The sequence below is a fragment of the Pseudorca crassidens genome, chromosome 2, assembly GCF_039906515.1.
Source record: "Pseudorca crassidens isolate mPseCra1 chromosome 2, mPseCra1.hap1, whole genome shotgun sequence".
Classification (NCBI taxonomy): Eukaryota; Metazoa; Chordata; class Mammalia; order Artiodactyla; family Delphinidae; genus Pseudorca; species Pseudorca crassidens.
In genome coordinates this window covers 67,875,544-67,899,630 of record NC_090297.1, presented here as the reverse complement: position 1 = coordinate 67,899,630, position 24,087 = coordinate 67,875,544, and the positions used below count along the sequence as shown (strand labels likewise).

General features: G+C 39.5%; 1 protein-coding gene across 3 annotated transcripts in view; it reads right to left on the bottom strand.

Annotated features, from left to right (window-relative positions):
• Positions 1-348: 348 nt before the first annotated feature.
• The window catches only part of GIPC2 (GIPC PDZ domain containing family member 2), an 86,070-nt gene continuing 62,331 nt past the window's right edge, over positions 349-24,087 (bottom strand). For 2 of the 3 annotated variants that reach the window (XM_067726667.1, XM_067726668.1), the window contains exons 5-6: positions 22,848-22,929; positions 349-696 (exon numbers count right to left, since the gene is read on the bottom strand). In XM_067726667.1, the coding sequence (XP_067582768.1) occupies positions 557-696; positions 22,848-22,929 (222 nt within the window). In that variant the 3' untranslated portion in view covers positions 349-556. The remainder of the gene's footprint in view (positions 697-22,847; positions 22,930-24,087) is intronic. The other variant, XR_010940916.1, reaches the window with a different exon arrangement.

Sequence of the window (24,087 nt, the reverse complement as noted above, 5' to 3'; positions counted from 1 at the left end):
TTTACAAAGAGAGTAAGTAAGCCATAGACATCAACAGGCTATAGGCATCTTCCTCTCCTTATTCAGTGGATTTAAAAAAAAAATGTTTCTAGACCTCTAGTAGGCATAATGCGTATTTCATGTCCTGAACATATCCTGTTCAAGCTAGTATAACAAAATGAAGATGCTATGAGGCAAATTATACTCCAATCCTCGTTTTCACTGCATTAAGATTTTGCAAAAGAACTACAAAGAGATTGCAATCAACTACTTATACGTAGAAAACAAAACATGGCTGTCAATGGGGACCAAAATAACCTATCTAGAAATACTCTCTAAAACTAACTTTAAAAAGCTTTTAAATGAGTATTAAATTTGATCACATTTTAGGAAATTTATCTTAAGCATACTACATACGGAACTGCATTAAAAAATGCCCAGAAATCAAAATTATATTTCAAAAGAATGTATTCATACACATAAAACAAGCCAGAGTCCATAACAGTGTCTAAAAGCAGATTTTAACTTTTTTTTTTTTTCATTCCTCCAGAGACGATCATTCACATCCTAATCATCCTCATTTGGCATCACCAATGACTCCCCAAACATCAAAGACAAACTCATCTGGGAACGCAAAGTCTCCAAGGGTTTCATCAAGTGCCACAGCAAATTCATCCGGATTACCTTTGTCCTTTCCAGCTTCAAACATTGTAGTAGCTATCAAAAATAATTTTTAAAGATTAATTAGCATCAGAAGACTGAGAAAAATGACACCAAGGCAAAATACTTTCTAAAAGTAACATGCATAAGTCTATTCCCATAGATATTCTAGAAGGAGATGCATGTCTATGTGCACCAAAATCCATGGGCAATAGGTTCATAGGCAGTATTATTCACAACAGCCCCAACCCAGGAAGACCCCAGGTATCTATCAGTAGGAAACTAAATAAACATAGTATAATCATACAATGAACTTATACACAGCAATGAAAGTGAAAAAACCACAGCTAATATACCAGAACATTCTCAAATCTCCGAAATGTGACATTAAGCAAAAGAAGCCGGACACAAAGGAATCATACTATATTATTCCATTTACATAAAGATAAAAAAAACTGGCAAAACAAATTTATGGCTAAGTTGGGAAAGTGGTTACTTTTGGAGAGGAGGGAACAGGCAATAATTGGGAGAAAGCATAAAGAGGGCTTTTGAGTACTGGCAGAGTTTTATTTCTTGACATGAGTGGCGGTTAAATAAGTGTTCACATTGTGAGAATTTTGTGTTGTATACTTATAACTTGTTCATTTTTCTGTATGCATGTGTATTTAGCATTAAAGAGTTTAAATAATAAAAGTCATTCATTCATTCAAAAAACTTTTTAATAAAAGGAACATGCATAGATACATACTTCTAGTACAAATTAAAATAAGTTACTCTCTATCATTACACATCAAGGTAGCAAAGATGTTTTAAACAATCTGTCTTTGGCACCCTGGTTTGCATCTTCTACCCCTGTCTTCTCCTCCATCTTGGAGCTCATCAGGTGGGAGCCTCTGGTGTCCCTATGGGGGAGCAAGGGCTCCTGTGGCTAAGCCTGACGGGAGACCCAGAGTACATCTGCTCCCCACCCCCCATAGTCACTAGCTTTCTCCGTCCCCTCTTCCACTCCCCACCCCCAACTATAAAAAAGACAAAGGATAACAGTTTGCAACGGGGCAATCAAGCTAGGGAGAAGGGGAGGAAATCTGTCTCCTCGTGGAATCAAGGAAACTTTTTTTGAGCCCCTTTCCAGTTTGGGATAGAAAGCAAAGATGGTGCCCTTGTTCTGTTTTTCTAATAAGTTGCCTGGATCCCATATTTTATGTCTGGGGAACCAGCATCTTCAGGAGTACACATTCCCCTGGGACTTGTCCCTCCTGGCTGGGAGCCCATAAGGCTCAGCTGGGTTTTTTCTCAGCCCCTTATAAGCACTAGCTACCAGGAAGAGACAGTGTGGATGTGATTTGGGACTTGGGTGAAAAAAACCCAGGTAAAACGGAAACACCAAAGCCCAGCCTCTTTTTTCCCTCCCAAGTTAAGGTTAAACAAATCAAAGGTTGTATGACTTCTCTGAATGAGCCAAGAGGTCTGGTCTTTCCAGCTAAAATCCACTAGGGCTCTGGAGAGCATTTAAGAACTGTTCCTCACCTCGAACAGCTTAGTACTAACACAGGTAGGCTAAGGGGAAGGCAGGAGATGTGGCCAATAGAAGGGCACCACAATCAGAGCAGAAGTGGGATGTGGATGGGGTGACCTGGGGCAGGAGTCAAAGCCCTAGTTAAGGTGAGGAGGGCTTCCACATAGCTGGACAGGTTGGTGTAGGGTGGAGAGCCCAGGTGTGGTAAGGAGGGCATGGGGTGGGGGAGAAGAGGACAGCAGGCACACTGATGAGAGATTGGTTACATACAAGGGCATGCATCACATACATGTATATACACTGAATAATGGGAACCACGGTTTGTCACTGTCAGAGAAAGATAAATTGGAAAAGGGAGAAAACTAGAATGATTGCTGCTAAATTAGAATTGTAGAGATCAGTGAAATATTTTTTTTTTCAAAAGAGAGATTAAAAACTATAGAGGTAAAGACATGAACACAGGGCTTCCGTGGTGGCACAGTGGTTAAGAATCCACCTGCCAATGCAGGGGACACAGGTTCAAGCCCTGGTCCAGGAAGATCCCACATGCTGCGGAGCAACTGAGCCTGTGCACCACAACTACTAAGCCTGCGTACTGAGCTGCAACTACTGAAGCCCATGAGCCTAGAGCCCGTGCTCCACAACAAGAGAAGCCACCGCAATGAGAAGCCTGCACACCACAATGAGGAGTAGCCCCCACTCGTCACAACTAGAGAAAGCCCGCATGCAGCAACGAAGACCCAACGCAGCCAAAAATAAATAATAAAATAATAAAATAAAATAAAATAAAAAGACATGAATACACACATTCCTCAATCCACTGTGGGGACCTGGAAGCAGTGACACCCCAATAGCAATGAGCACACAAAACACCCAGATCTTGTTTCCCAAATATCATTTTCCACTAAAAAGAATCAGAGTTCCTCAGAGAAATGGCTGATTCCAGGGCTGGAGGAGGAAAAGTACAATATGAACTAAGAATAACTTCTGCCAGAAAGTAAGAAAGTCTCAAAAAAAAAAGGTAGGAACATGTGAAAAGACATAGAAGTCAGAGTGGAATAATGCCCACTGACCGAATGAGCGACAATTTGAGCATCAGAATAAGTAGTGATGGTCATAGATTATAATCCTATTGAACAAAACAGCAAACCATGAATCCATAATGAAATGATTGGTTGACTGACAAATAGATGGATGAAAGGTTGGTTGGTTGATTCATGAGGAACAGGATATTTACATAGCCTCAAAATATCTCCTCACCAAATACTTATTATGAAGAGAATAACTTGACAGTGGAGAAGCTTAGTAAATATCACCTAAACAAGTCATCAACATAAACAATATCATAAACAGAACAAATCAAAATCCCGTGCTTCCAGATAAGATGTAATGAAAAGAACACAGCACCACATTTGTGATATCTCTGCCAGAGGTGTAACCTGAATGTTATTATGGAAAAATAATCCAAAAATGAGGAACATTCTGCAAAATAACTGGTTTGTTCCCTCCAAAAGTGTCAAGGTCATGAAAATCAGGAGTGGAAATGCTCCAAACTGACACAAGTAAAAGTAACACATGATTTTGAACATGCTCTTTTGCTGCAATGGATATTAAGGCACTTGGTGAAACAAAAAACAGGATATGATTAGATGTTAGTAATGTATCAATGTTGATTTCATGATTTGGACAGTTATATCAGGGTTACACAAGAGAATACCTTTGTTTATAGGGAATACGCACTAAAGTATTTGGGGGCAATTGTATATCATTAATTTATTCTCAAATGGTTCAAGAGAAAAAAATTTTGTACTGTATAACTTTTCTCTAAGTTAGAGATTGCCTAAAAAATATATTTTAAGCAGTAAAAAGTGAGGAAAATTGAATCTCCTCATTATCATCTCCCTGTCTCTCACGTTGCCCCAGGCTTCAGCCATGACCCAAAAGCTCCTCAATTTACCATTAACCTAGAAGCAAACTTCAAAAGGGAGGAAGGTCCAGCTGCAACTGGACCTTCTTCTCCAGCCCAAGGGCCTGTCAAGTTTACTAAAACTTTTATATATATATGTGTGTATATATATATATATATATATATTTTAGTGATATGCCAAGGCTGGCCAGGATATAGTGAAGCAAACACTCAAATATACTGGTGTCGACTTTGTAAATTTGGCTTTTGAAAAACAATTTGGCAACAAGTACCAATCTTGAAAAATGTTCACATCCTTTGATCTACTAATATTTCCACTTCTGTGAATCTATACATTTTTTCTCCCAGCTTTATTAAGATAAAATTGATATATATCACTGCATAGGTTTAAGGTACACAGCATAATGATTTGGCTTATATATATATCATGAAATGATTACCACAATAAGTTTAGTGAACAACCAGCATCTCACATAGACACCAAAAAATATTTTTTTTCCTTGTAATGAGCTCTTCAAATTTACTCTCTTAACTTTCATATACACCATACAGCAGTGTTAGCTAGAGTCATCATGTGTACATTACATCCCTAGTACTTATTTATCTTATAACTGAAAGTTTGTATCTTTTGACCACCCTAATCCAATTCCCCTCCCTCTCACCCCCTACTTCTGGTAACCACAAATCTGATCTTTTTCTATGAGTTTGGTTTTTTGGTGTTCTGTTCTTAGATTCCACATGTAAGTGAGATCATACTGTATTTGTCTTTCTCAGACTTATTTCACTTAGCATAATGCTCTCAAGTCTCATCCATGTTGTCACAAATGGCAGGATTTCCTTTTTATGGCTGAATAATATTCCACTGTATATATATCTCAACTTCTGTATTCATTCATCTGCCAGTAGATACTTAGGTTATTTCCTAAGTCTATTTTCTTAGGCTATTGCGAATATGCTGCTATGAACACAGGGGTGCAGATATCTCTTCAACATAGTGTCTTCTTTCCTTCACACAAGAGAATCTACACTTTTTTTTTTAAATCTTAAAAACAGAAAAGAATTTAGAAGAACATTTTTATTTTTAAAAAACCTAAGATGTAGGAACTTTTTTTTTATTTAATAAGATACAGGATCATTAAGTGACCTCTAGTATGATGAAATATATTGGATGAAATATTTGATGAAATATTTTGAAGTAATTTTAAACAATGTTTATAACTTTGTAATAACTTGAGAAAATCTTTTTAATATTTATTGAAAAGGCAGTACATAAATTTTATATTACAATCACACTATGTTTTTTACAAAAATCTCTACATAGGATGGATAAAGGGAGAAGTGTATGTTAAAGCAATTATAATCAAATATTAACGGTAGAATCTAGATAACAGGTATGAAGTACTAAAAAGTCTTTCAACCGTACTATATGTTTGAAAATCACCATAATAAAATATTAGGGAGAGAAACTTCTACACAGACAATGAAAGAAAAAAAATTATTTTTTAAGGAGATGTTGGGGGTAGGAGTTTATTAATTAATTTATTTATTTTTGCTGTGTTGGGTCTCGTTTCTGTGCGAGGGCTTTCTCTAGTTGTGGCAAGCGGGGGCCACTCTTCATCGCAGTGCACGGGCCTCTCACTCTCGCGGTCTCTGTTGTTGTGGAGCACAGGCTCCAGACGCTCAGGCTCAGTAGTTGTGGCTCACGGGCCTAGTTGCTCCGCGGCATGTGGGATCCTCCCAGACCAGAGCTCGAACCCGTGTCCCCTGCATTAGCAGGCAGATTCTCAACCACTGCGCCACCAGGGAAGCCCGAAAGAAAATTTTAAATACAGTAGGTACATTCAAATTGGAGAGAAAGTTTTTGTTTTGGTTTTTTTAGCTAGGGCCTGTTCAATGCAGTAAAACTATGGCTGACTTACAACTCTGTGCCCTCGTGGGTACCAGCTATATTTTGGAAATTATTTCCTAAGCCACTGAGAAACACTGTAATGCTCTAATGTCTATAAGTAATGCTTCTCTTTCAACAGCCATAGTATCATAGTCAAGAAAGGAGGAAAGCGGCCCTAAAAGCGCATTTCCACAGTGAGATAAGAAACCAAGTGTTCAGGAAATGGGACTCTACTGATGTTCTGTGTCCCTCCTCTCCTTAGGTGGGCTTGCCTTGGAGGTCTTAGCCACAAGCCCAGCTTAACCATGGCTGCTGCAGAGAAGTCCCAAACCTTCACTTCCATCCCTGACTTCTCTCACAAGTTCCAAATACCCCTTTCTGAATAAGGGGTGCACAAGTCTCCTAGCTTGTATTCTGTTAGCATCTCAACCAGCATGTCCAGAAACCAAACATCATGTCCCCTTCCGAAAAAACTGCTACTCCCCTTCCCGTTGCCACCACTGTCATCAGTAGTACAATCACTGTCCCTGTTGCTTTCTCTTCTTGCCTGTGTACCAAACACTGCCTCCCCTTGATTCTACCCCTGCAACCTCTCCAGCCTTGATTTCACTCGCACTGCCACCATGCTATTTCCTTAATCTCCAAGTGTAGTCAGCGAACCATCTCCCATAGGTACATTAGATTTCTCTTCCTAAAGCACAGCTCTGATCCTATTAGGTAATAAGACAAAAGGACCAGGAAGCTCCTTTCCACCTCTGAGACTGTCTGTGTCACTTGCATATATGAAAATATTCCTTTGATCTCCAACGCATATCTTAAAAACTCTAAACCCTGTCTGTCATTCTGATCCGAAGTACCCCTCGTTCCCACATGGCTTACTCCTGCACTAACGCTGTACCCTTAGAAATCTGACAACTCAAAAAGCCGTCTGTCCTCCTTCCTACCTTTGCCCAGGATAGCCTGCTCCTAATCACCAGCTCCACCATCAAAATCCTTTCTCGGGCTTCCCTGGTGGCGCAGTGGTTGAGAGTCCGCCTGCCGATGCAGGGGACATGGGTTCGTGCCCCGGTCTGGGAAGATCCCACATGCCGCGGAGCGGCTAGGCCCGTGAGCCATGGCCGCTGAGCCTGTGCGTCCGGAGCCTGTGCTCCGCAACGGGAGAGGCCACAACAGTGAGAGGCCCACGTACTATAAAAATAAATAAATAAATAAATAAATCCTTTCTCTCCTTCAAGGCTCCTTCCTCCATGAAATCCTGTGTCCCCAACTGGAAGTGACATCTGCATTCCCTAAAGCCTTCTACCAGTGCTCTTCATACTTGAGTATGCAAACATATTGGCTGAGATCTCGGCAAAGTGCAGATTCCGGTCCAGTAGCTCTGCAGCAAAGCCTGAGATTCTGCATTTCCAACAACCCCCAGGTAATGCCAGTCCCCAGACCACACTCTGAGGCATAAGGCTTTACGGTGCACATTTAACATTGTTCTGTGTTGTCATTATTTTCATCTACATATTGCCTCTATCAGAGAATAAACTCCCAACAGATCTTGAATAGCTTACTCAGTCTTTTATGCCCAGGGAAAACTAGTTCAGTGTCTTATGTACAGTAAATGCTGGTAGCTGGGTAGGTCCAGAAAGAGTCCTTGTAATTACACTTAAATAATTTTTGTACCCGCACAGTTAGCATGCACTCAAGAAAGTGAAGCCCAGAACTCTGATCCTGTAGCCAGGATGTGAAAGAAGAGCAGCCAAAACTTTTGCAAAAGTAGGACTCAAGTTCAGAAGTTTGCTTAGACTCCAATTCTAAATAGTTCTCATAGGGCCTACAGACAGCATTTATTGAGACAGTTACCTAAAGATCATACTGACATGAGGGTGATATTTCTTCTTTGAGGAAGAAATAAGATGCACACAAATAAAAGATATGAGAAAACCTACAGACAATTCAGAAGCAGAAATTAACAGTGCAGATGACTGATGCTCTTAAATGCTGGAGGAAACGATGACCAGGATCAGATGTTCACTAATGGACACTGAATCAAACAACCTCCCTCCCTCCCTCCCTCCCTCCCTCTCCCTCTCTCTCCCTCTCTCTCCCTCTCTCTCCCTCCCTCTCTCTCTCTCTCTCTCTCTCTCTCTCTCTCTCTCTCTCTCTCTCTCTCTCTCGCTCACACACACACACACACACACACACATTGGCTGAAAGAAACAACTTGGTGCATGTTTTTTGGCACCTCAGGAAGTCAGCAGTACTGGCTAGCGCCCTGAGCCCAGGAACAACATATCCTGGACCTGGCCGACTCTGACTCGCAATCTCTGGTTTGGGTTCCTTAGTCACAAATTGAGAAAAATGATGGCTTAAGATGCCCAGACAATAACCTTACAGTCCAAACTATATAATCTCACTCATGCTGGCACAGCAGAGAAGAAAACCTCCAATACACTAAACACAGCCCCAGAACTGCTCAGACCTCCTATATGTTTCTACCTCTACTACACCACTACCATTATTACTGGCAATAATTGTTAGTAATCATTGCTAAGAATGATAATAGCTATACCTATTATTTATGATGTGATAGAAACTTTATATATATTTAATTTAATGCCTTGCCAACCCAGTAAGGTTGTTTTTTATCATACCCTTTTACAAAGATACAGAAATTATGATTCAAAGTTAAATAATTTGCCCAAGGGCTAAAGCTTCAAAAATGATATTAGGACTCCATACTCCCTGTGAATTCACTATTTTTGTGCCTCTTAACAGACATTCGGTCAATAAACATTTACCAAGGATTTACTCTGGGAGAGGCACTGTGGTAGGAGCTGAGATTAAAAACTGAGTAAGTTATCTCCCTTCAAGGAAACACGGGTCTTGTAGAAGCAACAAAAGTACCAATTAGGCAGCTTCATAGTTATGCTGGAAATACTGTATGTAATACAGTGCTCCAGAGATCTTTCCAAAATCCATAACTTGCTTATGTATTTTAAAAGAAATTAAGAATGGAGCATGCTCTGAACATGTTATGAATTGCTAACTCATAAAGTATAAACATAGATTTTAAATATTTTTTACAGGAGAAATAAATGGTATTATTGTATCCGTTTTGGTGAAAGATTGAACCTCTGATTTAAGACAAAAGCAAAAGAGGGCTTCCCTGGTGGCTCAGTGGTTAAGGATCCACCTGTCAATGCAGGGGACACGGGTTCAAGCCCTGGTCCAGGAAGATCCCACATGCCACACAGCAACTAAGCCCGTGCGCCACAACTACTAAGCCTGCGCTCTAGAGCCCACGAGCCACAACTACTGAGCCCACGTGCCACAACTACTGAAACCTGTGCGCTCAGAGCCCGTGCTCCGCAACAAGAGAAGCCACGGCAATGAGAAGCCTGCAGACCGCAAGGAAGAGTAGCCCCTGCTCATCGCAACTAGAGAAAGCCTGTGCGCAGCAACAAAGACCCAACGCAGCCAAAAATAAGTAAATAAATAAATTTATGAAAAAAAAGAGAAAAGCAAAAGAAACTTTAGCAAAATGAAATACTTTTTAAAAAGTTTTATTACATTAACATAGTGACAGCTACTAAAATGCTTTTAATATGTTAACTATAATAGATCTGCAGTATGCCGCAATAATATTCAGCACCTGAATACAACCTGGCAAAAAATATTCCACTAAAATGTAGAATTGTTACACCACATATAGCAGCTAAGTGCTGACATCTAGTGGCCATACTGAGAATATCTTTATATTATTACCACTACTAAACAACTTTCACATCATTATTAATGACAAACTTATATTGGTGATACAGGTCAATCTGTATTTTCCACTAAGTTTTTAAATACTTAAACATAACTTTTAGCTATAAGGTACTACTGAAGGTGAAAAATCTTGGTATCAAAGACCCAGAATTAAATCTCAGTCCTTGTTAGCTGACTGGGCAAGTTACCAAACATCTCTGAATCTGCTTGTTCTCAAATCTATAAAATGGCACATAGCAGGGTTTAGATAAAGGTTAGTGACCACCATTGTTAATTTAACCATTAAATCTGTAACTGTACCTCTTTCTACGTAAAGTCTTTAACACCTACTTTCCCTAAGACTTTTCATAAATGTCGACCCATTTCAAGCAACTCACACATTAGTCAAACATCAAAAAATACAGGCAATACAGAATGTTTAAGAAAAATCTATTTCCAAAATTTCATTGGCTTTATCTGAGAAGGATGACTTTCACTGTTTTGAATTCAGTGAAAAAAGAAATCATCCTAGGAAAAATGTAATAACCTCTAAATAACATTATCATATACATTTAAAAGACCTATAAAAGATTTTACAGGAAAACTCTACTGAGAAACTATCATTCAAATTTCCTTTCCACATATTTCTGGATCTTTTTTTTTAAGGATTTTCATTTCTACTTTTAAAATGATAAACTTCATTAGCAATAACATTAATTTTTTAACATCTTTATTGGAGTATAATTGCTTTACAATGTTGTGTTAGTTTCTGCTGTATAACAAAGTGAATCAGCTATATGTATATATATCCCCATATCCCCTCCCTCTTGCGTCTCTCTCCCTCCCACCCTCCCTATCCCACCCCACTAGGTGGTCACAAAGCTCCGAGATGATCTCCCTGTGCTATGTGGCTGCTTCCCACTAGCTATCAATTTTACATTTGGTAGTGTATATGTCAATGCTACTATCTCTCTCTGTCCCAGCTTACCCTTCCCCCGCCCCATGCCCTCAGGTCCATTCTCTATGTCTGCGTCTTTATTACTGTCCTGCCCCTAGGTTCTTCAGAACCCTTTTCTTTTTTTTCTTTTTTTTTTTTTTTTTTTGCGGTACGCAGGCCTCTCACTGTTGTGGCCTCTCCCATTGCAGAGCACAGGCTCCGGACGCGCAGGCTCAGCGGCCATGGCTCATGGGCGCAGCCGCTCCGCGGCATGTGGGATCCTCCCAGACCGGGGCACGAACCCGTGTCCCCTGCATCGGCAGGTGGACTCTCAACCACTGCGCCACCAGGGAAGCCCCCCTTTTTCTTTTTTTTTAGATTTCATATATATGTTTTAGCATATAGTATTTTCTCTTTCTGGCTTAACTTCACTCTGTATGACAGACTCTAGGTCCATCCACCTCACTACAAATAATTCAATTTCATTTCTTTTTATGGCTGAGTAATATTCCATTGTATATATGTGCCACATCTTCTTTATCCATTTATCTGTTGATGAACACTTAGGTTGCCTCCATGTACGACCTATTCTAAATAGTGCTGCAATGAACACTGTGGTACATGACTCTTTTTGAATTATGGTTTTCTCAGGGTATATGCACAGTAGTGGGATTGCTGGGTCATATAGTAGTTATATTTTTAGTTTTTTAAGGAATCGCCATACCGTTCTCCATAGTGACTGTATCAATTTACATTCCCACCAACAGTGCAAGAGGGTTCTCTTTTCTCCACACCCTCTCCAGCAGTTATTGTTTGTAGATTTTTTCATGATGGCCGTTCTGACTGGTGTGAGGTGATACCTCAATTGTAGTTTTGATTTGCATTTCTCTAATGATTAGTGATGTTGATCATCCTTTCATGTGTTTGTTGGCAATCTGTATATCTTCTTTGGAGAAATGTCTATTTACGTCTTCTGCCCATTTTCGGATTGGTTTATTTGTTTTTTTGATATTGAGCCGCATGAAATGCTTGTATATTTTGGAGATTAATCCTTTGTCAGTTGCTTCATTTGCAAGTATTTACTCCCATTCTGAGGGTTGTTTTTTCATCTTGCTTATGGTTTCCTTTGCTGTGCAAAAGCCTTTAAGTTTCATTAGGTCCCATTTGTTTATTTCTGTTTTTATTTCCATTTCTCTAGGAGGTGGGTCAAAAAGGATCTTGCTGTGACTTATGTCATAGAGCATTCTGCTTACATTTTCCTAAGAGTTTTATAGTGTCTGGCCTTACATTTAGGTCTTTAATCCATTTTCTGTTTATTTTTGTGTATGGTGTTAGGGAGGGTTCTAATCTCACTTTTTTTTTTTTTTTTTTTTTTGCGGTACGCAGGCCTCTCACTGTTGCGGCCTCTCCCGTTGCAGAGCACAGGCTCCAGACACGCAGGCTCCGGACGCACAGGCTCAGCGGCCATGGCTCACGGGCCCAGCCGCTCCACGGCATGTGGGATCTTCCCAGACCGGGGCACGAACCCGTATCCCCTGTATTGGCAGGTGGACTTCCAACCACTGCACCACCAGGGAAGCCCTAATCTCATTCTTTTACATGTACCTGTCCAGTTTTCCCAGCACCACTTAAGAGGCTGTCTTTTCTCCATTGTGTATTCTTGCCTCCTTTATCAAAAATAAGGTGACCATATGTGGGTGGGTTTCTCTCTGGGCTTTCTATCCTATTCCATTGATCTATATTTCTGTTTCTGTGCAAGTACCATACTGTCTTGATTACTGTAGCTTTGTAGTATAGTCTGAAGTCCAGAAGCCTGATTCCTCCAGCTCCGTTTTTCTTTCTCAAGATTGCTTTGGCTATTTGGGGTCTTTTGTGTTTCCATACAAATTGTGAAATTTTTTGTTCTAGTTCTGTGAAAAATGCCACTGGTCATTTGATAGAGATTGCATTGAGTCTCTAGACTGTTTTGAGTAGTAGCGTCATTTCCACAATGTTGATTCTTCCAATCCAAGAACACGGTATATCACTCCATCTGTTTGTATCATCTTTAATTTCTTTCATCAGTGTCTTATAGTTTTCTGCATACTGTTCTTTTGTCTCCTTAGGTAGGTTTATTGCTAGGTATTTTGCTCTTTTTGTTGCAATGGCAAATGGGAGTGTTTTCTTAATTTCTCTTTCAGATTTTTCATCATTAGTGTATAGGAATGCATAAGATTTCTGTGCATTAATTGTGTATCCTGCTACTTTACCAAATTCATTGATTAGCTCTAGTAGTTTTCTGGTAGCGTCTTTAGGATTCTCTATGTAGAGTATCATGTCATCTTCAAACACTGACAGCTTTAATTCTTTTGCGATTTGAATTCCTTTTATTTCTTTTTCTTTTCTGATTGCTGTGGCTAAAACTTCCAAAACTATGTTGAATAATAGTGGTGAGAGTGGGCAAACTTGTCTTGTTCTTGATTTTAGAGGAAATGGTTTCAGGTTTTCACCACTGAGAACAATGTTGGCTGTGGGTTTCTCACATATGGTCTTTATTATGTTGAGGTAAGTTCCCTCTATGCCTACTTTCTGGAGGGTTTTTATCATAAATTGCTGTTGAATTTAGTTGAAAGCTTTTTCTGCATCTATTGAGATGATAATAGGGTTTTTATCCTTCAGTTTTTTAATATGGTATATCACATTGAATGATTTGGGTATATTGAAGAATCCTTGCATTCCTGGGATACACCCCACTTGATCATGGTGTTTTGATCCTTTTAATGTGCTGTTGGATTCTGTTTGCTAGTATTTTGTTGAGGATTTTTGCATCTATGTTCATCAGTGATATTGGCCTGTAATTTTCTTTCTTTGTGACATACTTGTCTGGTTTTGGTATCAGGGTGATGGTGGCCTCATAGAATGAGTTTGGGAGTGTTCCTCCCTCTGCTATATTTTGGAAGAGTTTGAGAAAGATAGGTGTTAGCTCTTCTCTAAATATTTGAAAGAATTCGCCTGTGAAGCCATCTGGTCCTGGCCTTTTGTATGTTGGAAGATTTTTAATCACAGTTTCAATTTCAGTGCTTGTGATTGGTCTGTTTATGTTTTCTATTTCTTCCTGGTTCAGTCTCAGAAGGTTGTGCTTTTCTAAAAATTTGTCCATTTCTTCCAGGTTGCCCATTTTATTGGCATATAGCTGCTTGTAGTAATCCCTCATGATTCTTTGTATTTCAGCAGTGTCAGTTGTTACTTCTCCTTTTTTATTTCTAATTCTGTCGATTTGAGTCTTCTCCCTTTTTTTCTTGATGAGTCTGGCTAATGGTTTATCAATTTTGTTTATCTTCTCAAAGAACCAGCTTTTAGCTTTACTGATCTTTGATATTGTTTCCTTCATTTCTTTTTCATTTACTTCTGATCTGATCTTTATGATTTCTTTCCTTCTGCTAACTGGGGTATTTTTGTTCTTCTTTCTCTAATTGCTTTAGGTGTAAGGTTAGGTTGTTTATTTGAGATCTTTCTTTAGGTAGGATTGTATTGCTATAAACTTCCCTTTTAGAACTGCTTTTGTTACATCCCATAGGTTTTGGGTCATTGTGTTTTCATTGTAATTTTTCAGGTATTTTTTTATTTCCTCTTTGATATCTTCAGTGACCTTTTGGTTATTTAGTAGCATATTGTTAGCCTCCATGTGCTTGTATTTTTTACAGTTTTTTCCTGTAATTGATATCCAGTCTCATAGCGTTGTGTTCAGAAAAGATACTTGATATGATTTCAATTTTCTTAAATTTATCAAGGCTTGATTTGTGACCTAAGATATGATCTATCCTGGAGAATGTTCCATGAGTCCTTGAGAAGAAAGTGTATTCTGTTGTTTTTGGATGGAATGTCCTACAAATATTAATTAAGTCCATCTTCTTTAATGTGTCATTTAAAGCTTGTGTTTCCTTATTTATTTTCCTTTTGGATAATCTGTCCATTGGTGAAAGTGGGGTGTTAAAGTACCCTACTATGATTGTGTTACTGTCAATTTCCCGTTTTATGGCTGTTAGCATTCGTCTTATGTATTCAGGTGCTCCTATGTTGGGTACATAAATATTTACAACTGTTATATCTTCTTCCTGGATTGATCCCTTGATCATTATGTAGTGTCCTTCTTTGTCTCTTGTAATAGTCTTTGTTTTAAAGTCTATTTTGTCTGATATGAGAATTGCTACCCCAGCTTTCTTTGCATTTCCATTTGTATGGAATATCTTTTTCCATCCCCTCACTTTCAGTCTGTATGTGTCCCTGGGTCTGAAGTGGATCTCTTACAGACAGCATATATACAGGTCTTGTTTTTGTATCCTTCAGCCAGTCTATGTCTTTTGGCTGGAGCATTTAATCAATTCACATTTAAGGTAATTATCAATATGTGTGTTCCTATTACCCTTTTGTTCATTGTTTTGGGTTTGTTTTTGTAGGTCATTTCCTTTTCTTGTGTTTCCTGCCTAGAGAAGTCTCTTTAGCATTTGTTGTACAGCTGGTTTCTTGGTGCTGAATTCTCTTATCTTTTGCTTGTCTGTAAAGGTTTTAATTTCTCCGTTGAATCTGAATGAGATCCTTGCTGGGTAGAGTAATCTTGGGTGTAGGTTTTTCCTTTTCATCACTTTAAATATGTCTTGCTACTTCCTTCTGGCTTGCAGAGTTTCTGCTGAAAGATCAACTGTTAACCTTATGGGAACTCCCTTGTGTGTTATTTGCTGCTTTTCCCTTGCTGCTTTTAATATTTTTCTTTGTATTTAATTTTTGATAGTTTGATTAATATGTGTCTTGGCGTGTTTCTCCTTGGATTTATCCTGTATGGGACTCTCTGAACTTTCTGGACTTGATTGACTATTTCCTTTCCCATGTTAGGGAAGTTTTCAACTATAATCTCTACAAATATTTTCTCAGATCCTTTCTTTTCCTCTTCTTCTTCTGGGACCCCTATAATTCGAATGTTGGTGCATTTAATGTTTTCCCACAAGTCTCTGAGACTGTCCTCAATTCTTTGCATTCTTTTTTCTTTATTCTGCTCTGCAGTAGCTATTTCCACTATTTTATCTTCCAGGTCGCTTATCCATTCTTCTGCCACAGTTATTCTGCTACTGATTCCTTCTAGTGAATTTTTAATTTCATTTATTGTGTTGTTCATCACTGTTTGCTTGCTCTTTAGTTCTTCTAAGTCCTTGTTAAACGTTTCTTGTATTTTCTCCATTCTATTTCCAAGATTTTGGATCATCTTTACTATCATTATTCTGAATTCTTTTTCAGGTAGACTGCCTATTTCCTCTTCATTTGTTTGGTTTGGCGGGTTTTTTACCTTGCTCCTTCATCTGCTGCATATTTCTCTCTCTTCTCATTTTGCTTAACTTACTGTGTTTGAGGTCTCCTTTTCACAGCCTGCACGTTCATAGTTCTCATTGTTTTTGGTGTCTGCCCCCAGTGGGTAAGGTTGGTTCAGTGGCTTGTGTAGGCTTCCTGACGGAGGCACTGGTGCCCGTATTCTGGTGGGTGGGGCTGGATCTTGTCTTTCTTTTGGGCAGGGTTGCATCCAGTTTTGGGTGTCTTGACTTAGTATGATTTTAGGTAGCCTCTCTGCCAATGGGTGGGGTTGTGTTGCTGTCTTGCTAGTTGTTTGGCATGGGGCATCCAGCACTGGAGCTTGCTGGCCGTTGGTGGAATTAGGTCTTAGTGTTGAGAAGGAGATCTCTGGGAGAGCTCTCGCTGACTGATATTACGTGAGGCTGGAAGGGTTCTGGTGGTCCAATGTCCTCAACTCGGCTCTCCCACCTCACAAGCTCAGGCCTGACACCAGGCCGGAGCACCAAGACCCTGTCAGCCACATGGCTCAGAAGAAAAGGGAGAAATAAAGAAAGAAAATAAAAATAAAATAAAATAATTAAAATTAAAATAAAAAAATTTAAAAGTAATTAGAAAAAGAAGAGAGCAACCAAACCAATAAACAAATCCACCAATGATAACAAGTGCCAAAACCTATACTAAGATAAACATAAAAATCAGAAACAAGTCAGTTGCAGACAGCAAACCCCAAGTCTACAGCTGCTCCCAAAGTCCACCGCTTCAGTTCTGGGTTGATTCGTTGTCTATTCAGGTATTCCACAGATGCAGGGTACATCAAGTTGACTGTGGAGATTTAATCCACTGCTCCTGATGCTGCACAGAGAAATTTCCCTTTCTCTTCTTTGTTCGCACAGCTCCTGGGGTTCAGCTTGGTTTTGGCCCCACCTCTGCGTGCAGGTCGCCCTCAGGCTTCTGTTTCCACCCATACAGGAGGGGGTTAAAGAAGCGGCTGATTAGGGGTCTCTGGTTCACTCAGGCCAGGGGGACGGAGGGGTACAGTAGTTATAATTGGAATGCAGCGCGAGCCTGTGGCAGCAGAGGCCACCATGATGTTGCAACAGCCTGAGGTGCACTGTGTGTTCTCCCAGGGCAGTTGTCCCTGGATCACAGGACCCTGGCAGTGGCAGGCTGCACAGGCTCCCGGGAGGGGAGGTGTGGATAGTGACCTGTGCTCGCACACAGGCTTCTTGGTGGCGGCAGCAGCAGCCTTAGCGTTTCATGCCCGTCTCTGGGGTCTGCGCTGATAGCCGCGGCTCGCGCGCATCTCTGGAGCTTGTTTAGGCAGTTCTCTGCCTTCTGTGGGCAGACAGGGAAGGAATCCCCTTCTCCTCGCACACCCTGAAACAATGGTCTCTTGCCTCTTAGGCAGGTCCAGACTTTTTCCCAGACTCCCTTCCTGCTAGCTATGGTGCACTAGCCCCCTTCAGGCTGTGTTCACACAGTCAACCCCAGTCCTCTCCCTGGGATCTGACCTCCAGAGCCTGAGCCTCAGCTCCCAGCCCCCACCTGCCCCAGTGTGTAAGCAGACAAGCCTCTCGGGCTGGTGAGTGCTGGTCAGCACTGATCCTCTGTGCAGGAATCTCTCCGCTTTGCCCTCCGCACCCCTGTTGCTGTGCTCTCCTCTGTGGCTCCGAATCTTCCCCCCCACCCACCGCCCCCCCCCCCCGTCTCCACCAGTAAAAGGTCTTCCTAGTGTGTGGAAACCTTTCCTCCTTCACATCTCCCTCCCAGAGTTGCAGGTTCCATTCTTATTCTTTTGCCTCTGTTTTTTCTTTTTTCTTTTGCCCTACCCAGGTACGTGGGGAGTTTCTTGCCTTTTGGGAAGTCTGAAGTCTTCTGCCAGCATTCAGTAAGTGCTCTTGAGGAGCTGTTCCACATGTAGACGTATTTTTGATGTATTTTGGGGCAGGAAGATGATCTCCAAGTGTTACGCCTCTGCCATCTTGAAGGTCCCCCCCCCCACCTCTGGATCTCTTTATAAATTAGAAATCCTAAAATTCTGAAGTTGCTGGGATGATCTCCAAACTCCTAAGTTGGTATCTTCAGAAAATAGTGTAGTTCCGTATACAATTTACACAATGGCCTTAAATATTCATGAAGAAACTTATATGACACAACTTTCCTTTAAGTTAGGTCAATCCCATCTAGGGTCTTACAGGACTCAAAATCTTCCAGAAACCATTTTCCCCATTGGGTAACATTCCAAGGCAAGCCACGTCGGCTGGCATTGGGTTGGTTGTGAAATAGTTCACAACTTTACAACCAAATGAAGCACTATCCCCTTCAGGGTTACTTCTACATAAACCCATTTGAATTGTTTTCCATTTTCAAATGGTAAATACATCCCAATCCTTTTTTGAGGATAGTGTTTTGGGTTTTAGTCATTTTATTGCCATATTACTTTTTAAGTTTTCTAACAAAAACATATTAACTCGAATATAACGTGATATCAATGTAATTTGCATTAAGACAACATTTCTGAAAGCTAAGAAATGCTTGGAACACAAACAAGTAAATATATTCATTTGTCTGTTGAATCAGTGTCATATTTGTGAGTCATATTTCATGCTAATCAGATCTGAATAATGAGAGAAATTCCTAATTCAACAATGGTTCACATTCTCAAAATAATTACTTTCCTTAAACTTTACCTCCCTAGGTGACTAATCACGTTGCTAATCATGTATAATAATAATGATTTTTATGCCATTGGAGGAATTTGATTAATTAACTTTATAAAGGGATTACTAGTTAATTTACAAGGAATTTGTGAGGAATGTTTAGTGCTCTGAATTTGTCAGAGTGAAAGAAAATTGATCTTTAAAGAACTTTATTGGGCTTCCCTGTTGTCACAGTGGTTAAGAATCTGCCTGTGACTGATTCACTTTGTTATAAAGCAGAAACTAACACACCATTGTAAAGCAATTATACCCCAATAAAGATGTTAAAAAAAAAAAAAAAAAAAGAATCTTCCTGCCAATGCAGGGCACATGGGTTCGAGCCCTGGTCCAGGAAGATCCCACATGCCGTGAAGCAACGAAGTCCACGTGCCACAACTACTGAGCCTGCGCTCTAGAGCCCACGAGCCACAACTACGGAAGCCCGCGTGCCACAACTACTGAAGCCTGCACGCCTAGAGCCTGTGCCCAGCAACGAGAGAAGCCATCGCAATGAGAAGCCTGTGCACCGCAATGAAGAGTAACCCCCCACTCGCCACAACTAGAAAAAAGCTGCGCGCAGCAACGAAGACCCAACACAGCCAAAAATTTAATTAAGTAAATCTATAAAAAAAGAACTCTCTTAATTCATTTATAATTACTTGTACCATTGCCCAGCACTCTTCCCTGTATATCTGTATATTTTAATAACAAAAGATTTATTATTAAATATGATTTATTTAATTATGCCCAATTTATACTTAAGTAGCTATAAGACCTATGCCCAAAATTAAGTTCTAAAATTAAGCACTGCTTTAAGTTCTCACCTTTGAAAAGTATGATTCTCCTAAAGCTCAAGATCCAGCAACTGATACCCTAGTTCCTGAATCTTATAATATTTATACAGTATACAATTTTAAAACTTCTCAATTGAATAGAGATATTTCATATTACTTTCCTAACAAATACTACCTGAGTTTAAGAGCACTACCATCTCTAAATCCCCTTTACTCTCATTTGCAAGTTCATTTGCATAACTGCCACAGGCCCACATCATTTATGCAAATCTCTTTATTTTTCCAAATACAAACAGGTTGGGAGAAACATTTTAAAACACTTGCTTTCTATAGGATCATCTCAGCTTTAACTTCGTGTCGTGTGTAGCAAGGATCTATTATATGCAAATTTTATATTTCTCTTAAAGGAGCTAGAAAAGAGTATCACCTTTTTCAATTACAGACATCATCTGCACAGCCAACATAAACATTTTATTTTTAAAGTTCAGATAGGCTAGAAAAAAATAAGAATAAACTCTGTAAGGAAAAAGGAAAATGAGTAGAAGTAGAAAAGGAAGAATGAGTTTTAAATACTTCTAGCTAATGTAAAGTAAAATACTTTCCCTGGTAGCAAGTAAATAAAATAGTGCCAGTCTTTGACTTTAAAAAATTTATTAAGTACCTGATACAAATTCACCCATGCCCACACACAGATGCATGCAGGCACACACCCCACCACTAGCATGCTCATTCACTCTTTCCCCACCCAGCATCCACCTGCCCTTCTTAAGGGAACAGTTATCACCTTGCTTCTACACTGGAGGGACCAGGCCCTGCACAATCTCAGCCCTTGTATTTCAGAGTCACTCTCTGTTGCATAGGTAGAGCATCTGACCCAGACCTAACCACCTCCCTGGCCTCTGTGACTAGTTCACTTGAGACAATCAGAGACGATCCTGAACATTTTGTTTGAATGACTTGGAAAAGGCCCTCCCTCTCTCCCACCGTGCTTGCCACCAAGAAGATGTAGAGGGTGGAGCCATGGCTGTCATTTGGGTTCTATGAGGGAGGGCCTGAAGCTGCCAGGGGATACCATGGAGATCTGAAATGAAGCCAGAATTGAGAGAAGAGAAACCACATCCTGATGACAGCATGAGAACGCCACTTCTAACCATTTTTGAAGCCAAGATCTACCTCTGGAATTTTCAGCTATAAGAACCAGAACATTTCCCTGGCTTAACATTCCCTTAAGCCAGTTGGAATTAGATTTGTTGAGTTTTGTTTTGTTTCATTTGTTATTTGCAATTGATAGAGTCTTAACTGAGAGATCAAGATACTGACATCCTAATGATGACATAAGAAATACACAGAGAGCTTCCCTGGTGGTGCAGTGGTTAAGAATCCACCTGCTAATGCAGGGGACATGGGTTCAAGCCCTGGTCCGGGAAGATCCCACATGCTGTGGAGCAACTAAGCCCGTGTGCCACAACTACTGAGTCTGTGCTCTAGAGGCCATGAGCCACAACTACTGAAGCCCGCACGCCTAGAGCCCATGCTCCACAACAAGAGAAGCCACCACAATGAGACACCTGCACACTGCAACAAAGAGCAGCCCTGCTCACTGCAACTAGAGAAGCCCGTATGCAGCAACGAAGACCCATCACAGCCAAAAATAAAATAAATAATTTTTTTAAAAAATAAAATAAACAAATACACAGAAATTCAACTGCTCAAATGCCCTTGTTCGTCACATGCCAAGTGTGTCTGCTTTCTTCATATTTGATTCATTGTTCACAAGGTTTCAGTATTCTTATTAAATGGGGCACAACTTTAATACTGTAACAAATACACAATTTGTCCATTAAATCTGATGTATTCAATACTTTTCATATGTATCATTTACTAAATTTTTATATATATTTTAATATATGTATATATTATGAAATCATCACCACAGTAAGTCTAGTTAACATTTATCATCATATATATTTTTTAAATCCATAAAACTGCTTATGTAGGAAATATTATTTATAGGTTAAAAACTGAAGTTTAAAACAGCCTATACAACTCAATACCAAAAAAACAAACAACCCAATCAAAAAATGGGCAGAAAACCTAAATAGGCATTTCTCCAAAGAAGACGTACAGATGGTCAACAGGCACATGAAGAGATGCTCAACATCACTAATTATTAGAGAAATGCAAATCAAAATTACAATGAGTTATCACCTCACATCAGTCAGAATGGCCATCATCAAAAAGTCTACAAATAATAGGGGACTTCCTTGGCAGTCCAGTGGTTAAGACTCTGTGCTCCCAATGCAAGGGGCATGGTTTCAATCCCTGGTCAGAAAACTAAGATTCCACATGCTGCAGAGCACAGCCAAAAAGAAAGTCTACAAATAATAAGTGCTGGAGAGGGTGTGGAGAAAAAGGAGCCCTCCTACACTGTTGGTGGGAATGTAAATTGGTGCAGCCACTTGGAAAACAGTGTGGAGGTTCCTTAAAAAACTAAATATAGAGCTACCATATGATCCTGCAATCCCACTACGGGGCATATACTGGAAAATATGAAAACTCTAATTCAAAAAGATACACGCACACCAATGTTCACAGCAGCACTATTTACAATAGCCAAGACACGGAAGCAATGTAAGTGTCCATTGGCAGATGAATGGACAAAGAAGATGTGATAGATACAGATATATTACTACTCAGCCATAAAAAATGAATGAAATATTGCCATTTGCAACAACATGGGTGGAAGTAAGATAAAGAAAAATATGATATTACTTATATGCAGAATCTAAAAAATAATACAAATGAACTAATTTACAAAACAGAAACAGACTCACAGACATAGAAAACAAACTTACAGTTACCAAAGGGAAAAAGGGGGGGAGGGATAAATTAGGAGTTTGGGATTAATAGATACACACTACTATACATAAAATAGATAAACAACAAGGATTTACTATATAGCACAGGGAACTATATTCAATATCTTATAATAACCTATAATGGAAAAGAATCTGAAAAAAAAATATATATATATAACTAAATCACTTTGCTGTACATCTGAAACTAACACGATATTGTAAATCAACTATACTTCAATTTAAAAAAGTAGAATGAACATTTTCCTGTAAAAAAAAAAAAAAAAAAAAAAAAAAAAACCCTGAAGTTTAGGAAAGTTGACTTGGCTTTGAGGCCTCACAACTAATAAGGGGTAAGGGCCAGGTGTTCTTTTCATTTTTATTTATCTTTATTTTCATTATGCTTTTCATCACTACACAGATACTGTTTATCTTGAAAGATATAAGTGACAATAAATGCAAGCAAGACACAAATAAGCATTAAGTTCCATCAAACTAAGACATAAGACTTTTTTAAATAGTATGATCTTACCTAAATCGATATCTCGAATTCCCATGTACAATTCAAGAAGATCATCAACCTTTCCAATCGACTTTGCTTTGGTTTCAGAGGGCTTTATCAAAGAAAAGAGAAATAAAATCATATTTTTATGTATAATCTCTTGAATGTCGAGCCATACGTAGGGGGAAATCTGATGTGGAGCCAGTTCCTGGTTGTGTACTTCAGCTAATTTGAATGGAAATATATCTAGAATGTGCACTGCAACGCAATACAAATCAATATAGTAAATATTTTTGGTGTTTGTGTTAAGTATTATAGATTCAAAGAAGAAAAGCAAGAACAGTCTCCAAGCGGCTAGCTGTCTAGAAGGGAGACAGATGTGAAAATAAATAGCTATTTAACAATAATAAGGACAATTTCTAAAGGATGTCAGAGGCAAAGAGGCATCACAGGGGAAGTAAATTTAAATCTCTAAGTGTCCAGGAAGACTTCAGAAAGGTGACTTAAGAAGTGTGTTTTCAAAATGAACTGGCGTCAGATAAGCAGAAGCAGGCACCGAAAGTAGAAGGCAATATATACACAAAGTCTATGTGAGGTTGCAGAGTCTGATAAAAGCGTACAGTGGGTTAAAGGACTGCAAGAAGTCCCATGAGACGGGAATCATAGCGCCAGACATGACTAGATCTTAAGGAGTCCTGTATGCCTTGAATAGGGGTTTGGTCTTTATCATGCAGGCCACATGCATTAACAGCTCACCCCAAGAGTAAAACACTCTGAACACATACCCCTATTATTTATTTTTTATTAATTTTATTGAACAGAAGTCCCCCCTCATCTGTAGTCTTGCTTTCCTCAGTTTCAGTTTCCTCAGTCAATTGAGGTCCAAAAATATTATATGGAAAATTCCAGAAATAAACAGTTCACAAGTTTTACATTGTGTGCCATTCTCAGTAGTATGATAAAATCTCACACCACCTGCTCCATCCCAGAATCCCCAACCACAGACATCACCTGCTCCTGAGATCCAACCTTCACCATCATCATGGCTAGATGATCAAGGATCACCCAAGCAGATGATCCTCCTTCTGACTTAGAGTCAGAAGGTCAGTGGTAGCCTCACACTATGTCACAATGCCTATGTCATTTACCTCTCTCCATCCCATCACACTGGCATTTTATCATCTCACATCATCACAAGAAGGGCGAGTACAGTAAAATAAGACATTTGGAGAGATCACGTTCACACAACTTTTATTACAGTGTATTTTAT